At 38.7% G+C, this 17,983-nt stretch overlaps 2 protein-coding genes across 6 annotated transcripts; one reads left to right on the top strand and one right to left on the bottom strand.

Annotated features, from left to right (window-relative positions):
- Positions 1 to 77: 77 nt before the first annotated feature.
- LOC103990596 (putative clathrin assembly protein At5g57200) lies at positions 78 to 6,282 on the bottom strand. Its single transcript, XM_009409785.3, has 15 exons — positions 6,158 to 6,282; positions 5,924 to 5,993; positions 5,531 to 5,628; positions 4,676 to 4,814; positions 4,451 to 4,578; positions 4,270 to 4,362; positions 4,088 to 4,138; positions 3,363 to 3,428; positions 3,204 to 3,269; positions 2,955 to 3,035; positions 2,384 to 2,464; positions 1,388 to 1,555; positions 1,226 to 1,301; positions 917 to 1,035; positions 78 to 677 (listed from the first exon to the last, which is right to left on the bottom strand). Exons 1-15 carry the CDS (start codon positions 6,236 to 6,238, stop codon positions 279 to 281), a joined length of 1,716 nt encoding a protein of 571 aa, XP_009408060.2. The 5' UTR covers positions 6,239 to 6,282; the 3' UTR covers positions 78 to 278.
- Positions 6,283 to 12,225: 5,943 nt separating this feature from the next.
- On the top strand, positions 12,226 to 17,510 carry LOC103990597 (uncharacterized membrane protein At1g16860). 5 transcript variants are annotated; one of them, XM_018829394.2, is made up of 6 exons: positions 12,226 to 12,437; positions 14,450 to 14,546; positions 14,851 to 15,871; positions 16,281 to 16,436; positions 16,574 to 16,788; positions 17,058 to 17,510. In XM_018829394.2, the coding sequence occupies exons 3-6, from the start codon at positions 14,984 to 14,986 to the stop codon at positions 17,248 to 17,250; spliced, it is 1,452 nt and encodes a 483-aa protein (XP_018684939.2). In that variant the 5' UTR covers positions 12,226 to 12,437; positions 14,450 to 14,546; positions 14,851 to 14,983; the 3' UTR covers positions 17,251 to 17,510. The 5 variants fall into 5 exon arrangements, with proteins under 5 accessions (XP_018684939.2, XP_065047006.1, XP_009408066.2 ...); XM_065190934.1 differs by lacking the exon at positions 14,450 to 14,546 and adding an exon at positions 13,300 to 13,401; XM_009409791.3 differs by lacking the exon at positions 14,450 to 14,546 and having other exon boundaries at positions 14,936 to 15,871.
- The last annotated feature ends 473 nt before the right edge of the window (positions 17,511 to 17,983 follow it).

Below are 17,983 nucleotides of genomic sequence, written 5' to 3'. Positions count from 1 at the left end.
TGTATATTCTTCCTTAATGAGTGGATAATGTGACTTGGAGGGCAATAATCGAGGCTACTCGTGTCATAAATTAAACTCGCCCGGCATGCAGAGTTTGCTACATGCAGTTCGTGCTGCCATGGAAGAACATAGTGGTCGTCGGATCTAACATAGGTAATGGTACAATAAAGATAGGGCTTGTATACAGAATCATATAACATGAGTTGGTGTCCTGAATCACCAACACATATGCCTTGATGGAAGATATACGGTTGAAGAAGAGCGAGGAAATGGCCTCCTCAGAGAAGATTTTGATTGCCCTGTGGGGTTGAACCCTGTGGGAAGCCAGCAAATGGGTCACCGAAGGGATTGGCAGAGCTTATCTGCTGCTGAGGATATGGAGGCTGGTAAGGCACCATCATCATCATCATCTGCTGCTGTTGCTGCTGCTGCTGCTGCGGGGAGTAGTACTGTTGCTGTAGCTGCTGCTGCTGATAATACAGCTGCTGTTGCTGCTGTGCCATCAGGGCCATCTGCACGCTTGGTGGAGGCGCGATGCTGTTCGACATGGCGAAGGGATCTCCGAAGTCGAAAGGATTAGCGTCCATGCCGCCGCCGGAGTAAGCCGCAGCAATTTGTTGCCTCCTTGATGAATCTTCGTAGAGGCTTTCGAGCAAAAGCCTGTCGAACCCACCAGCCTGCGCAGCAGAAATGTAACGGAGGTGAATTAGAATGTGCCATATCTACCTTCACTGTTCTTTTAAATGCTTAGGAGCAGGAAATTGGCTAAAATCTTGAAGCCACAATCATCCTGGAAACGTAGAACAACAAAGAACATGATTTCCCTACAGATACAGAATTCTTAATCGCTGTAGACTCTACGAGTAGATGATCAATGAAAACTCAAAGTGTGACTGCAACTAGATAAGGAATATACCAGTTGGCTCTCAACCAAGTGGCTGGTGTTGCTGCTTGGAGTAGTGACCAACGCTAACTCCCACCCAGATGAATCAGTTCCAAACAAGTCATGAGCTGTCGAGGCCTTTGTATCATTCCCTGCAACTTAAATAAATTATTATGGTTGCTTGCAATGGTTTAACAATGAAAGCACAGAGAAGCATGTGACTTTTCTCAGATATAGTATAGAATTTCAATGATCTCGAAAAGTATTCTTGTTCTAGACACAGAAACATAATAACATCATATTCTTCTGTGCTAATGACATGAAAAATGAACACTAGGCTACCTGGTGAAATGATGGCTAGAGCCAATGCGTTACTTTCCTCAAGTTCAGCAGCAGCAGGATTTATTTCATCTAAGCCCTGCATGACGACATAAGAGATGCATATCATTTTCCTAATGCATTCACATCATGGAATAAATATACAAAAGGATACACATAACATACCAACAGGTCCCCCATAGTAGCTGGCTGGGGTTCAGCCTCCATTATAGGTTCAGGCTCTGGTGGCTGTTCCTCTTCAGGTGGCTGCTTCTCATCTTCCTCTGGTTTCTCAGTCTCTGGAGGAGGGGCTTCTTCTTGATCTTCTGTTGGTTCGTTCTTCTCTTCATATTCCTGGTTTAAACATATAAGCAATAAGTACACTTATTTAAGAGTTCCCAAACAACACAATTAGAAAGCTAATATATGGGAGACTGCCATTCTCAGGTGCATATAGTTTATACTTTACACAAGCCTTTACAGCATTTTGAGCTCATATTATGGCAGGATATTGGAAATTCTTGTGTTCTTGGGTAGTTTTTCTTGTTTTTGTTTCCTACTTTTTTTATTTGGCTTTTCACTGTTTCTTTTTACTGGATTACTTCTTTCTTCTTTTTTTTCTTTTTACATCTAGTAGATGGAATTAGGGCGGTGCCATTTCAACATCTTTTCTGAAAAAAGAATCATAAAAGACATCAACAACCAATCATTTTTGTCCAACCATTTAAAATTATAGAAGAATTTTTGCTACAAAATAACTAAAAGTCTGATCATTTAAGAAAGAAAAACCTATGCAAATACATAAAATAATAGTTGAAAATTCAACTGCCATGCAGGAAATCTCGAGCAATTTTTAAGTGTCATAGTCAATACATGTTTTTCACCATAAAAATGGAGGAGGAGAAGAGAGCTAAGATAGAGTCCTCATTTAATATTCAGATGGTAATTAGCCTCATCATATCCAATTTACCATATGATGTTCATAAAGCTATGACATTGCATCACAACCATTGATCATATAGTCCTTCTTTTTGTTTCACATATATGCCTGACAACCAAGCTTCTTTTTCCACAGGTTATAAAATGCAAGGAAAATTCTTAAGCAATTACTTGTACAGGACTACTTTATTAGCAACATAGAGAACCAATGCAAGCATATCCTGCAAACTTAATTGCACTCACCAGCTTCTTACTTGAAATAGAACCAATCCCAGGTGCTTCTCTGATGTATTCTTCCATTGTTGCAAGAAATGAAGTAGGTGGCTAAGAAAATATAGATAAAAAACGCATCATTAGTAGGAAAATTTGTGTAGTTAGGAGTATCCAGTTGGCGAAGTCAACGTTGAGATGCCTAAACAGGAATATGAGCACAAGTTTATAATTCGTTGTCAGTTAGTGGTTAGTGTTAATATTCAAAAAGTTTAAGCTAATAGATGAAGCAAGATTTAGTAATCTATATTCTAATGCTCCCTCTTGCCTGTGTGTCCAACTCGTCGAACTCAAATTAAATAGGAAAGAATTCATGAAGCATAGCGACTTAAACTTGGGACCTCCAGCTATAATATCATGTTAAATCTTATCCATTATTGATTCGTCAAACAGCTTAATCTGGTAGGTGAAAGGCTTCAACAATTTATATTCTGATAACCAGTAGTTTTGACAAATTGTTGATGAACCGTATTAGATGTTTAAAACTGTCTAGTTCAGTTGGTAAAATGGTAAGTTATTCATAAAGTGGATATAATGAGAGAACCTGTCTCAGAGTTGGGAACTGAAAGTTCCTGGCAAGTTCCAAATGTTTGCAGATTTCATAAAATTCCGAGAGAGCTTCTGCCTGCAGGAAAATGAAGAGACATACATTAAGAATCACTTCCAGTCAAAATTAATTTTCGGCAATTCTTCTTTTTAGAATTAGTTTTTGTTATTTTTCATAAAAATAATTCTTTTTAGAATTAGTTGTCTATGACAAGAAGTATGAGACCTTGCAAAGAACAATGTATACCTGCTGCCCAGCTCTTTTGTATATTTCAAGGGCCTTGATGGCATCATATTTTGACATCTCAAAGAACTGCATAAGATGAAATTGGATAAACCAAGGTAGAGTGACTGGATTATCTGTTGATCGAGAGGTGTAAAATGTAACAATATAAAGTCAATGTACCATATCCACCAGATTGATGATTCCATCATTGATTGCACAATATATTTTGAAGCTCTCTTTCAAAACCTAAGTGACAAAACAGGAAATATCTATCAGCTTAATGTTTATATTCGGGAAACTATTTGTTTGTTCTATAATACATTAAGAATGTTTATGATAGTGTTCAGACACCAATGAGGACGTCAAATAGTTCAAAGAAATTCAAGTCCTTCATGTCTACTTCATACTTCATATACACAGTTGCCATTAATGAATAAAAAGAAAACTTGTAATTATAAAGAAATTAATAACATACTTCAAAATGTGAAAGGCATGATAAGAAATAATAAGAGAAACAACAACTAGAATGAATCATTATGAATCCTATACAAGCCAAGGTCAAAGAAGTTGCTGCTTCAGAATTTATCATTATCAGAAAAATTAGAAGAGAGATTTTACAAGAAATATGGCATCTAAACTCTGTCTGAAGACCAATTACTACCCACATGAACTATATAAATTTTACATTCCTAGGTTATTTTGACTTAGTTATTTTAACATCATGTTCAAATAATTAAAAATAATGCTCGTACAAACTTAAGCAGATATATGGCAACACAGTCATGTTAACTCTTGAAATCAGATAACCACAGACCGGCATAAAATAGATTGCCAAAAATACACTAAAACTGTAATCAAAGAAAATCTCAAGAAAAATAAAAGCAAAGGAAAAGAAAAGACCACACCAGAGCAAGTGCGTATTGAACAAGAAAGTTCCCAAATGCTGCTCCTTCAGGCTACAACATATGAATTTGATATAGTAAGTTCAGTAGAACCAATGGTGGAAAATAAAGTTATAGCCATAATAAAAATAACTGTCATATTTCCTAATAGCATATAGAGGGAAACAACTGCTATTTGATTTTACTTGGCAACCAATAAGGCGGAACAGGAGCTGTTGCAGAGCGGGCAACTGTTCCAACAGATCCGGACAGCATAAGCTTCTGGTCCGGCTGTGTCCCTGGAAATTTATAAAGGAAAGAAAAATGCACAAAAATAGAATTATGATCCTCTTAAATCGTAAAAATATTTTGACAATGGGAAGAGACCTTAGCTGAATGCTGTGGAGATTTCATCAGTCGTTCTGCTTCAATATCATATTTTAAGATCCTAAAACACTCAAGCCGCTCCTCTAGGTAGAGTGCATATGTTCTTACCCATGCAGAACAATCCCAAGCTACATGAAGGAAACCCTGAGCATTATGAATGGACCAAAATTTTCCTACTTAAACCAGCAATAGTGGGCGTTCTAGAAGGATGAGAGAGGAGCCAACCTAGAGGACCTGAATCATCCTTAAAGTTGGATATCTGCAGAACACTTCCTCGACGAGAGTAACTCAATAGTTCCTCACGGAATGTAGGATCACCCTCTCTCAGTGTCCTGTGCATAACTATCAATGTTTTCAGAGCAACCTGTAAAATTTCATCAAGACTTAATTGTCATTTTGAAGTACAAATCTACAAACCATTAGCTAGTACCAAATCTGAATTCTCAATTTCTTTCAAGTATGAAGTTGGATGGGATGTTCCCTCATACCTTTCCTAAGGAAAAATAAAAAACAATATGATTTGTGTAAAATATTGCAGTTATGCGTTGAATATATGTAGTTGTTATAACTTTTGTTAATGACAAATAGCAAGACAAAGTTAAATAGAACTCTGTGCTGTACCCTCCAGCTACTCGTATGGACTTGATCTCCGACTTCGAGCAGCAGCTTCTGGCCTTCCATTTTTGCTCAACAACCATGTCAATCTGGACTTGAAACCTTGGAAGTTCGTAGGGACTCGGTTGTGTAATCCAATGGTTGATAACATATCATAAACCACATTGCTATTGATGTCTTACAGCATTCGTTGATGTTTACAATGAACAAAATGTAAATAACATGTAATGTACACAACAGAGGCACTACGATAGCAGAATAACCTTAAAAGTAAGAGAACTAACAGGATAGTTGGAATTAGATAATGCTATACTCATGCTTTCGTTCAATACAATCTTACATCAAATTAAATGGTAAATTTAGTAGCATGATAGCTCAAATATAAGGCTCAGCGTACAAATTATTAATTTGTTATCAGAGTTAAGTGTGTAATAACATGTTTCGAAGAATGTGGATGTTACATACCGTCCAATTACGTGTCTTGGACAATCTCCTGCCAAGTGCATATATGCAGTAAGCTACATCTGCTCGTGGCCGTGATGCAGCTGTAGCAGCAAATATCTCTGGAACACGAAACAAGGCTCAAAATAAATGTTGCTCAATCTTGACATCTAAACAGAATGGCCAATTCAACAAGTAGCTAAAAGAACCCTGGTTCAAGTACGGATTTCATATTGAATTCTTTTTTTATTCATGTTATAAGGACCTTTTTCCAGATGGAATCTCAAATTCCATCTTTTTCCAATTGTTCTGATTGTTAAAGTAGATACGTATACAAACAACCAAATTCCCAAAATCTATCCAACAAAATGAACCAAGAAACATGACTCAATTGGAATACATGCCGAGTTCACTCACTTCGCACGTGCCGTTCCTTCGGTGGGCATTCGACATGATTCGTAGCCTTCACAATCGCAACATCCAGATCCTTGCAACAAATCAATCAAAGAAGCAATGGAAGAAACACGATTTAGAGAGAGAGCATCATCGACCACTTCGGTATCTGATGAATGCTAGTACGAATTGGAAAGCAAAGTACTCGAGCAAGAAGAAGACCATGAGATCTTTCAGATTCAGGGAAGGGTTTCGAACCTTGAATTCGCTGTTGACCTTGGCGAGCCCGACCTTGGTTGAATCCTTGAGGGCTCCGTAGGCTTTCCGCCATGTCCCCATCCACCCCGTCCCGACCTCCAATTCTCCTGTCCCGACCCCCCACCTTTGCCTCTCCCCAAAAGGAGGATCGAGAGGGAGAGAGAGAGAGAGGAGACGATCTCTTACCCAGTCGTAACCGCGAGCTTTATAGCACCCGAAACCTTCGGGCCTTCTCTTCTTCCTCCCCTTTCTCTCCTCCAAACTCGCTGTTAGGCTCTATAACAAGGCAGTTGATATACATCGTCCCTCTTTTTTGCTATTGTGCGCTCCACACTCTCTCTTGTCCTCCACATCGAGTGACATATTTGCATAAAAAGGGAGTGAGTTTAATATACAGATTAGGCCGTTTCCCCGCACTGGCCCGCGATTAACCATCATGGCTCCATTGATGAACGGACAGGATCATCCTGAGTTAATCCGACGGTGATGTTTTGATTCCGCACAAGGCAGTTGATATGCATCATCCCTCTTTTTCGCTATTGTCCTCCAGCCTCTCCGTTCCCCTCTCCATCCAATTACATATTTAAAAGAAAATGGGGGTAAGTTTAGTGGCTAGGACTGAGGCCGTCGTCTCACAACGGCCGGAGATCGACCTTCATGGCGAACGGACAGGATCGTCCATGGTACATCTGACGGTTCTAACTTGATTCCGCACCGTATTCCTATGCGGTAGAAGACCTTTTCCCGCCTCTCTCCTTCATCATGCTCTGTTCTCGAAAGGCAAAGATGACAAAGAAGCTAGGGTTTGAGGATCACCGGGAATGCGGACCAGGCGGTGGGCCGCTAGATCAAAAAGAGCTCGATCCAGTTGTCCAATCATGTCTTCTTCCGCGGTATGGCCTTCTCCTATCTTGTTGTCATCACAGAGCAGGGAACCCTCCCGGAGCACCAGCAGAAGCGATCCATCTCAGACTAAGTCGGCTGCTAACTTGTCTCAGCTTCTTCAGGTCCGCCCCCGATACCCCACTGCCTTTGCACCCGACTTGTTTTAAGACTACAAAACGGGTTCTAGGTTTTGTCTAGCCGATTTCGCGGTCTGGTCGTGTGATCGCATTCGCTTTGCTGAAAGCGAATGGAGTTTGCAGAGCTAAAACACATGAGATTAAGATACGATGTTGGACAGGGATTTTAGAATGCTCGACTCTTTTACCGAGCAGGCTGATCAGAAGATATTATACATAGATTCAACGAAAATAGTTCAAAGATGAAGGGGGAATATGATGAGACTTCATATTTGGCGATTACATTCTCTCTGCACATGAGATTCTAGTTTGATCACGAAGCTATTGAAGTTGAGGATGCTCTTTTTATTTGTCTGGAAGCCGGGCAATTTTGGCCGCGTGTGTAGGGAATAGTTCCAACTGGTGTATACCTGCTTGGATTACATCTTGAGGCTTGATAATCTAATCTGCAAGTGATAGAAGAGGCACCAGAAATTGACTCCCTGAGATTTTTCTGATTTAGATAAGATCGAGAAAGAAAGTAGTAAACGCTTAGCACATAGGAGCTGGGGAGAGCAAATGCGATTTCAAAGGGAACAATTGCAAAGATCATTTTATATACCTCGTTTATACATATAAAGGTCAGGAAACCCAATGCACCAGCGATGATGGGTGCCCTTCCCCGATGCATTAGAGAGATAGCTTAAATGTTGAATTTGGCCAACATTAGTCTAATGAGACCGATATTAATCGTTGAGATTACAAAACAGTATCTCATTGATGTTGCGAGAATCGTTGCCACTAAACGCTTACCTCATGGCTTTCATATAGATGGCCAGCCTTTTGGAAGACCTCGTGGTAATGCTTGCCTAATAATGTTGGGTACTTGATTGTGTTGTCAACTTCTATGATGCCTCATGTAATATTTATCACAAAAATTGCAGTCTTGCAGATGAAATCCCTAGTTGATCAATTTGTGGCTTCAAAGGTGAAAAATGATGCAGCTTTGTGCTTGCACCATATCTTTAGAAGCCGTAGTAAATGGGACAAGAACATGATACAAGAAAGTAGAGATAATTGGCTTAGGAGAACAAGCTATGGTAAGCTTTGTTTTATTTGGCAGAAGAACAAGACTAGTGACAAAGCAAATTTTCAAGAAGATTTAATCAATTTGATGAAAGGATATATTTTTACTGTTTCATTCTATGATTCCCCCCCTCACCGCCCCAAACCCCACATCCCCCCCTCCTTTTTGCTTGCACTGGGCTAGCAAGGAAGAATTTAATCTCATAAACAGAGCAACTCATTTCCATTACATAGGAATGGTGGCCTTTTTTCCTTTTTCATGCTACTAAAGATGAGGAATTCAAGGAAATTGTTTTTTGAATTAATATCATGTATATTTTCCTGTAGTTTCTGTTACGCACATCATGGATGAACAACCTCAAGAGACTTTGCCTTCTGTTATACCCAACTCATCATGACCTGTGACATTCCTAATTGTAAGCATTTAATTTTACACAGTTTGGATATGCCCTTGAAGTACTTAATTTAACTGTAAGGAGTTCATTGTGCCTGCTTTTCAAGAATCAATCACGATCAACACTAAGTTTCTATCATGAAAGAGAATTTAAACCTTGAGATTTTAAAATTTTGTGTCTGGACATTATCTTTTCTCCTAACATTGTTACTCCTTTTTAATGGAAATGAATTTTTGGTACAGATCAATGTTGGGATTTGCAATCTGGTATGTTTTTCTAAGCTGCTCATTTTACATGAACCTTTCAAGTGTAAGGTAAATTTTGCCAAGTTTTTGTGATCAAATGTTCGTTGTGCTGTGTCTTGGCTCATTAGATTAGCGGTATGGATATGGAAACTGGTTTGCTATAACTATGTTCAAGATAAGTACCTCTAGCTAAAGTGAAGAAACAATCTGTTAATATGGTTTTCCAGCTGGACCTTTTGCAAGAAACTTCTGATGTCAGGGTGAGGATGCAGTGTGAGCTCCTGAAATGAGCATGATAAAGTTCAAAAATTATGAAGCAGCTTGCTAAAAGAAATTCTAAGGTTAAAACCTGAAATTGAAGAAACTAAGTTGTAGTAGTATACAAGAACTGATCAATATTATGCAGTCAATGGAGATTAAAATATAGCAGCCAGGTCCGTTGAGAGGTCAAGATTAGGTGCAGAATACATGAACGTAACATATGTGTAGAGTCCAGTGGTTAGCATATTGTATGACCAATTAAATGGTCGTATTGGAGCCTTGTTGTAAGAATATAATGTATATGGTTATGTGATACTTTTATATGTAAGGAGTAAATTAGGAAAATCAATATATGTTCATGGAGAAAGGTTTGTTTTTGAAAGTTGGCAGCATGAGAAAGTGATGCAGCAATTGTGAATGTAAGGGTTGCTATGGAGAACTTATGTAGTTCCCTTTGCTCTGGTTCTAGATTTCTACAAGCAACAAACCTCATTCAAGGGCCTGCAAAAAGGAAAATATTGGACTTAAGAGAGGTAAAACAAGAAAAGAGTTTGCATAACATGTTCAATCTACACAATAGGGGAGAGAGAGATCAGAATGCTCGGATGATTTAAGAAGGAAAAACCACTGCAGAACTAGCAGCCGTAACTGCATTGTATTAAATATGTTATTGTATACAGTTGGAACTATCTTAATAAAAATACTTAAAACACATTTGTTTTTATTTAGGTATGTTGTGAACTAACTAGATAGGATCAGCTTTGCAAGAAGTTGATGAAATTTTCCATGCATGTCTGAAGTTCTAGTCATTGTAGGACAAGAAACATTTTGAAAATGTGAAGTTCAACAGGGCATACTGCTCTCAACAACTCCGTAGTTTGTTTGTTTTGCTTGATCTAATGCTCAGATATCAGTGATCTGACCCCTTTGGTTGTATCAGAAGTTGTTGCAACTTATATGGGAACTAGAACAAAGACAAATACAGATGTCTAAATCATTGCTCATGGGGGGCAACCTTGTGGCTCTCACTTCCAAAGTAGGTTGCTATCTCAGTATTCTAATTTGTAGGCTTGAATATATGTAATTATAACTGAAAGTAGTTTATTTTTTTCTAATTAAATCTGTAAACAGTTTTAAAAGATTAAAATCTCTGGTAAGCATGTGTTTTTTGACTGAAACAACAATGTTCTTGCTTTATAAACAAATTCAATTTCCGTTTAAGCCTGCAAACAATACATGCCATCTTTCTGCCTGCTTTCTTTCATCCATATCTCCTGAACTCGTCAATTAGTTCTGCTGTTTCCCAACTTTTACATCGTGTAATTAATATTGATGTTTTGCAGACAGAAGCAATGTGGAGTTGTTTTCTCGATAACAATGGTGTGGACTATCGAGTAACAAATGGTTTCCTCTTATCAATTTTGAACTAGAAGAGATAAGAATGATTAACCAGCATCTGACCCTTGATAGGTATAAAAACAGATGACCCAGAATGTTTTAAACCTGAGTTACTAGTAATATATACATCTAGTCATATGTACAATCATATTCATCCTCACATATTCAATGTGCGACTAAATTGAAGCGTCACATGGATAGATGCCAAAATCAGTCTGTACTTGGTGTTTTGTTTGCCAAGACTATGGATTAGGGTTTCCTTTTAAAGTTTTAAATTATCATTGAAATTTCTTCACGTGATGCAAAACCACTTATGCTTGATGAATTTGCATAATAATATTATATGTCTGCTGGTACAAAATTATCTTTGATGAATGAACTGGACAATTGATGATCCTGAGTCGCTTTACCATTAAATTGCCGACTAACTATTATCCTCTTCACCCTGTGCAGACAAGGCATACACTGCATCGCAAGAGCCGTGAAGCTATGAATCCTCAGTTGGAGCCAACTCGTGACAAGCAGCACCGTAGCGCATAGTGATCAAGGCTCAGCTCCGAAGAATCCCAATTCAGATAGATGCTCGTCGCTTGTGCCACATGAAATGATCCCTCGTCGCCGTGATGAGAATACCAGCTGGAGTTTTGCCTGGTGCCCTGAGTTCTTTGACATTGATGAAGCCAAGAGTGATGGTTGCATATCAGATTTGCCTCGTCCAAAACAATCATGTCATCAGCTGGGATCCTCTTCCATGCAAAGATAGAAGGGATTGGACACCTCGATTTACGAGGGCCACATGCAGATGACAAATTTTAGAGTGCAGCTGGCTCATTCCCTCCCATCCATGTGATGAAGATGACACGAGGTTGTTGGCATCTGGGAGCGTCTCCTCGCTGCCTGTCGCGGTGGATCACATCGTCATGTGCCCCGAGAACAAGTGATGGGACGTCACAACACAACCAAAAGGCAGCACTTACTGTTTGCCAGTACACACCGCAAGGCAGTTGTGTGTAGCTGCAACCAATGGGCATCTCCATCGGGTAAGCAGCAAAATGTGATTCGTCATCCTAATTTAAACACAGGCGGTAACTCTCTCTCTCTCTCTCTCTCTCTCTCGCTATCAATGATTTCAATCCACATGTTCTCTTGTCTCTCTGACCCCGTTTTCCATGATGATTAGCGTAATAGATTGAGCATGTTTTTATAATCTTTTGTTATTTTTTTCGTGGGTGTCGGCATGCAGGAACGTGTGAATGATGATGACGTCGATAATTCTTTCGATTTGATGAACTGCTAGATTTTTATGGCAGGATGACACCCAGGTTTTAATGAGACTCCTCCCATGCTGAAATTTACATTAATTTTCAATTTCGAATGTCTATTTTTTTAAAAAAATATTATATATTTTTTTAATTCAAAGACATGGTCACATTTATCTTCATATTTTTTCTTTTCCTTTAGTGATCGTCTTTGTTGAATATTATTTTTAATCATTATTTACGCCTCGAGACTCGAGTCGGATCGGAGTCCAACATCTCTACAATGCACGTGTCATATTTTCACTTGAAATTAATTAACTAATTATACTAATTATATTATGGATGCATGCATGGAGATTCTCAAGACATGTTAATTAACCTAGGGCTACTACGGTCATTTTGTCTAAGAGATTCACTGCAATTAAGAGTTGGGGTGGGAGGAGGAGGAGGAGGAGAGAGAGACGATGCCTGTTCTTCCATCTTCCTCTCCTGTTGCTATTTCTTTGATTCCTCCTTCTCGGTCCATGCTCACTTTGGTTTGGCCACTCTCCTTGCAGGCTCCGTAGCAGCTTGAACCCCATCTCTTGCGTGCTTCTGATCCGCCCAACTCGCGATACTCCCCGCTTTTTTCTGAGGTATGGATCGTTTCTTGCGGCATTGGCACTTCGAGTCTCGCCGAGCTCGGGGTAGAATGGCGAGTGCGGGTCTGTTCCCCACTCTGGTTTTAGATCTGGGTGAGTGGGAACGAGTTCGGTCTTCTTTTGGTAGAGTTGGAACGAGATTTGGATCCGAATTTGGTTTCCTCCGCGGTGGAGATGGGCATCGGGCGGGGATTGATTTGGGCCCGAATTGGTTGCTTAAATTCATTTAGCGTGTTCGTAGGTAGCGGAAAGTTGTTTCCTTTGTCTCGTTGGTAGCTTTTCCTTGTCACTGGATCTGTTTTTCTTTTCCGTTTTTTTTTTGTCTATGGGGGAATTTTGCTTCAATTTTTTGGAATAAAAATAAATTGGAAAAAAATTGCAGTTTTGTTAGTGATGGTTAGCATTGGAATTTGTTAGAGATGGGAGTGTACAGAGTGGAAATGCAAATTCGAGATCTTTATCTTGATTTTAGAGAATTTTTTGAAAAAGGGGCCTGTTCTTTTTCTGACATCTTTCACCCATGTATGTTGCTTTATGTTAGATTCTAAGTTTGTGCACGTTACAGTGGAATCTGTATTTCGTTCTATGGGCATTGGAAAAATTAATGAAGTCAGCAAAAATCTGAAGTTTCATACAAGAGCAAAGAATTCTATTATTGGATTGGAAATTGAGATGTCCCTATTAGCATTTTTATATTTTTTAATCCATTTATCTGCCTTCCGGTCTATGTGACCTTAGATAGTCTAAATGGACTTGCAGAAATTTTTTAGCGCTGCAATCTAAGACCTGAATATTCATTTGATCTCTGCTTGTTGAATATGTCAGTGTATTTGACTTAGTCTTTTCATTGTTTCAGGTCACTATTTGATATAATACCCTTGATTTTAGCCAAACTCCTGTATAACCTCAATTTCTTCTGCATGATTTCTAGCTCTTGTTTTCAGATGTAGGTTTCAAGGTGAGCTTGTAAGTTCCAATCTCTGTTTTTGACCTATAGGATCTAAAGAAAGAAATTAAACTAAATGTTAAAGTTGAATAGATAAAAGGCAATCAACATATTGAGATGAGATGCCTTATGTGCTGAATTAACTGGAGGTGCATATATTACTGAAGGAGATCAACTGTGAAATTGGAGTAATCACAAAACGATGCTATTGAGCATAGAATATTTTTCTCTTAACTTCACCTGTGTTGTTCAAGAGCTGATGATAAAATTTTGAATTGGGGGCATAATCAGTACAGGCATAATAGTGCCATGGAAGTTTGAGACCAAAGCCAGTTTGAATTGGAAGATTGAAGGAACGCACAAGGACATAGAAACTACTAACTACTCGAGGCCGGTCGGGGGAGGGTCTTCTATGTCATCTCCATTCCATGTGACATTGTTATTAGATCACATGATGGAAAACAGAATTCACGCAACTTTTGGCAGATTTAATATCATTGCTTGAGTAGGTTATCACTTATCATCCTCAACTTTTAGTTTCCTGATCTCTGTTCTTTGTCATATTACTATTTCTAGTTGGAGACACCTAACATGGTTTACAAAATATTTCGAAGTTAGCTGGTTAAGACTTTGACTATTTGATAGCAAGGTCTAAGGATCAAATCCCATCCTCACTACTTACCATTTGCAAAAAAAAAAATGAAAAAGAAAAATGAAGTTCTAGTATGGATAATTTTCAAATGCATGAAATTCACTTTTATAGGCCTAGAGTTGCAATCATCAGCTTATTTCTCTAGTTAAGAGCTTTTTTTTATCATTTTTAATCATTTCTTCTCTAGAAAGTTTTTGTTTCCGCGATCCTTGGTTTATTTTGCTTCCCAAATTGGACAAACAAGTTTGAACGAGACCTTTACTTTGTTTGCCTTGTTATTGCTACATGTTTTGGTTAGTTAGTCCTATTTCTAATGTAACTCAGTGTAAGGGAAATATACTTTATAAATATTTTATTTTTCCAGCCATTGACTCAATACTCTTGAAATTTTCTTGAAAAAAAATTCAGATTTGGAGTACTTTTGTTGTCTGATCCTCAATTTGCTATGGATAGCCATCAATCACCTCAGGCAATTAACACTCCTGGAGGAACATTAAATTCCTAGGTACTTGTCTTTGTCTTGTTAAGAAAGGTAGTAGTAGAAATGAGTATTATACCAACAGAAACCAAGTATGACTACTTCAGAGTCTTAAGGATTGATACTTAGATTTTGCTATTATTGCCAAGAGTAGCATCAGATTTTGCTGTTTTCCATTAATACTAATATGGGCTTGGGATTTCAATTGATTCGTTTATGTACTGCATTCCTTTTTTTAATCTGTAGAATTTCTAACTAAACAATGCATGTAAAAGAGTGTGTCTGAAAATGCATTCTTGATCTCTGACATGGTTTCTTAGTATTTTAACAGAGCGCTTGAGGTATAAATTGTGGAATTGCACTTAACTTGCAACTTTTTCCTCATCATGAGTGCTGATCCCTGTGGATTACAATAGATATATGTCTCCAGCCCTGCCAAGATCTGTCAAGCCATTTGAAGTCTAATGGGTTCCAGATTCCCATCGCACCAGCTCAGCAATGGCCTCTATGTTTCAGGCCGACCTGAGCAACCCAAGGAGAAGCCTCCAGTGATTTGCTCCACAGCCATGCCATATACAGGTGGAGATATTAAAAAATCTGGGGAACTAGGGAAGATGTTTGATCTTCATGTGGAAAAATCCAGAAAATCTGGGCCTCTTAGTAATAACCCTTCAAGAAATCGATCATTTGGAGGTGCTGCTTCCCACTCAGGGCCTATCATGCCTAATGGCCCTGGGCAGTCTTCTTATGTAGCCCCAAGTTCTGGTTCTTCATTTGTCACTGGTGGTTCTGGTAGGCAGAAATCGAACTCTGGCCCGCTTAGACATGGGGATTCAGTTAAAAAGTCATCTGGGCCTCAATCTGGAGGTGTCACCCCAATGGCTCGCCAAAACTCTGGCCCTCTTCCACCGGTACTGCCAACTACAGGTCTCATCACTTCGGGGCCAATATCTTCTGGGCCACTTAATTCATCTGGAGCCCCTCGGAAAGTATCAGGTTCTCTGGATTCTACTAAGTCAATGAAGCCACATAGCACCTCCATTGTTCATAACCAAGCCGTCACTAATCTCACTCAGGAGAATGATTATTTGTTCAAGGGGAGCTTGCCTAAGCCTATCCTTTGGTCTGTCATTTTGTTGTTTGTGATGGGGTTTATTGCAGGTGGCTTCATTCTTGGTGCTGTTCAAAATGCCATTCTTCTTATTGTTGTCGTAACCATATTTGGAGTTGTCATTGTGCTTTCCTTTTGGAATACTTGTTTTGGACGAAGAGCAATTTTAGGATTCGTTGCCCAGTATCCTGATGCTGATCTGCGAAATGCCAAGGACGGGCAGTATGTCAAGGTCTCTGGGGTACGTAACTTGAGCACCATTGCTGGTTGTCTAAAACCCATCTAAGGAGTAAATCTATAGTTTCTTTTTTTCTTTCTGAAGATACACAAATAATTGCTTTAAAATATTTGCAAGTAGTCCTCTTCAAACTGGTTGTGAGCTCTTGAGCATGTTTTGAAATATCTGTTACATAATCAAAGGTTTAATTAGTACTTCTTCTGGTCCATGGAGCTTCTGTCAACTGATTAATATGTGGAGAAACATTGCTGAAAAAGTCTTTCTTGGTTGAGTTGTAACCTTTCTTTTAATATACTACTTCTGATTGTTAAACATATATCGTATGTTTTTTATTGCTTGTCTACCCCTCTTCCTCTTAGTTTCGCTCTTAATTGTCGAGCTAGTTGGTATTTTTAACTTAAGCATTTTGCAGGTTGTTACGTGTGGAAACTTTCCACTCGAGTCATCATATCATAAGGTCCCCAGATGTGTGTACACATCCACTGGTCTATATGAATACAGGGGCTGGGACTCAAGGACTGCCAATTCCCAGCGTCGATGTTTTACCTGGGGATTAAGATCAATGGAGGTATGCCACTTTTCTAATTAGCTGAATTTTATAAACAAATATGGAATTTTTAGACTAAACGACAAGCGCACAAGCTTTAGTATCATATGATTACTTTGACCTAACCGTCACATTCTTCTTATATGAAACTTTGGCAGAGGCATGTGGTAGACTTTTACATATCTGATTTTCAATCGGGATTGAGAGCTCTGGTCAAAGCCGGTTATGGTTCTAAGGTGACCCCATATGTCGATGAGTCTATTGTTATCGACGTCAACCCAAACAACATGGACTTGTCTCCTGAATTTCTCAGGTGGTTGCAAGAGAGGAACCTTTCCAGTGATGACCGCGTGGTGATGCGCCTGAAAGAAGGGTAATCTGAGATGTTTAATTGCTAACATTTATCAAATAAAAAAATGTTTCTTCTGTCTGTGCTTTCTGCAGTAGAAATAAGGAAGATGCTAGGATTGTATTTCTTGGTTAGATAGACAATTTTCTGTTATGGTTGGAATATTTTTCTTCCCATCTGGTTCTCTTCGCATGTCTAATGTTTCTCATTAATCATCGGCACTCTAATGAGAGAAACAAATAAATCTTTGCACAAGGTTCATTCGGTTAACTACTTAAATCAATTTACTGCAGTTATGTCAAAGAGGGCAGCACTGTGAGTGTAATGGGGATCGTCCAAAAGAATGAGAATGTTCTAATGATAGTTCCTCCTTCTGAGCCCTTCTCCACAGGATGCCAGTGGGCGAAGTGCATAGTTCCATCAAGCCTCGACGGAATAATATTGAGATGTGAAGACACTTCAAATGTTGATGTCATACCGGTATAATGGACATAATTGGTGTCAAAATATTAGATGTTATTTATGCCATCTCTGTTGTTAGCTTTGGCAGTATATGACATTGTGATCGATCATGGCCTAATATCTTGAGCTTGTATAGCTTTGTCTTTACCCCTTTTGTTTAATTAAACCTAGATAAATTTTTAAGATGGCTTAGTGGATAATTGTGTTGTTTGAAGGGAAAACTGAGCAACACCTACTGTATCATTCTGTTGTTATTCAAGTAAATTGGATCAGTTCATGTATAATTGGTTGTTCTCATTTCCATTCAAACTATTTCTTTTTCAAAAGTGTTCAATCGATGGCAATTTTGCATTGAATTGTGAAATGAAGTTAGTATCTCAACAGGAACAGAATGGCTTATCAGTTTGGCTGTTCAAGTACTTTTGTTTCACTGACTTCACTGAACATAGGAAAGGTAGTTGATATGGCTAAGAAATAGAAGCATCAACTTTATGCTGAATCAATGCATAAAATTTCCATATCAGCTCATGAGTTTTGAATGCCCTAATAATTCATAGGAAATGGACATAGATGTGCTAAAAGTGTTTTAAGATCTTTTTATTTTATCCAAAAAAAAAGGTAAGATTTTGTACATTAACAATCTGGTTGATCGCGACTGCGATTGCCCGACATCCATTCCTTTCCTCAATAATACATCATGACCGGTGCCGACAGCCGGTCCAGACAAATTACATGCTGAATCTGTTAGACATGTTGC

Source organism: Musa acuminata, chromosome BXJ1-7, assembly GCF_036884655.1.
Source record: "Musa acuminata AAA Group cultivar baxijiao chromosome BXJ1-7, Cavendish_Baxijiao_AAA, whole genome shotgun sequence".
Taxonomy (NCBI): domain Eukaryota; kingdom Viridiplantae; phylum Streptophyta; class Magnoliopsida; order Zingiberales; family Musaceae; genus Musa; species Musa acuminata.
Note: the sequence above shows the minus strand (reverse complement) of the source record. Positions and strands in the feature narration are given on the sequence as shown.

What these genes read in the sequence shown, in the direction of transcription:
- LOC103990596 (XM_009409785.3), bottom strand. Translation starts at nt 6,238, where the DNA reads ATGGGGACATGGCGGAAAGCCTACGGAGCCCTCAAGGATTCAACCAAG. An exon ending in CTCCACAGCATTCAGCTAAG is followed by an intron (nt 4,363 to 4,450) that starts GTCTCTTCCCAT and finishes ATAAATTTCCAG; the next exon opens with GGACACAGCCGGACCAGAAG. An exon ending in TCCGCCTTATTGGTTGCCAA is followed by an intron (nt 4,139 to 4,269) that starts GTAAAATCAAAT and finishes CATATGTTGTAG; the next exon opens with CCTGAAGGAGCAGCATTTGG.
- LOC103990597 (XM_009409791.3), top strand. Translation starts at nt 14,984, where the DNA reads ATGGGTTCCAGATTCCCATCGCACCAGCTCAGCAATGGCCTCTATGTT. An exon ending in AGTATGTCAAGGTCTCTGGG is followed by an intron (nt 15,872 to 16,280) that starts GTACGTAACTTG and finishes AGCATTTTGCAG; the next exon opens with GTTGTTACGTGTGGAAACTT. An exon ending in GGGGATTAAGATCAATGGAG is followed by an intron (nt 16,437 to 16,573) that starts GTATGCCACTTT and finishes AAACTTTGGCAG; the next exon opens with AGGCATGTGGTAGACTTTTA.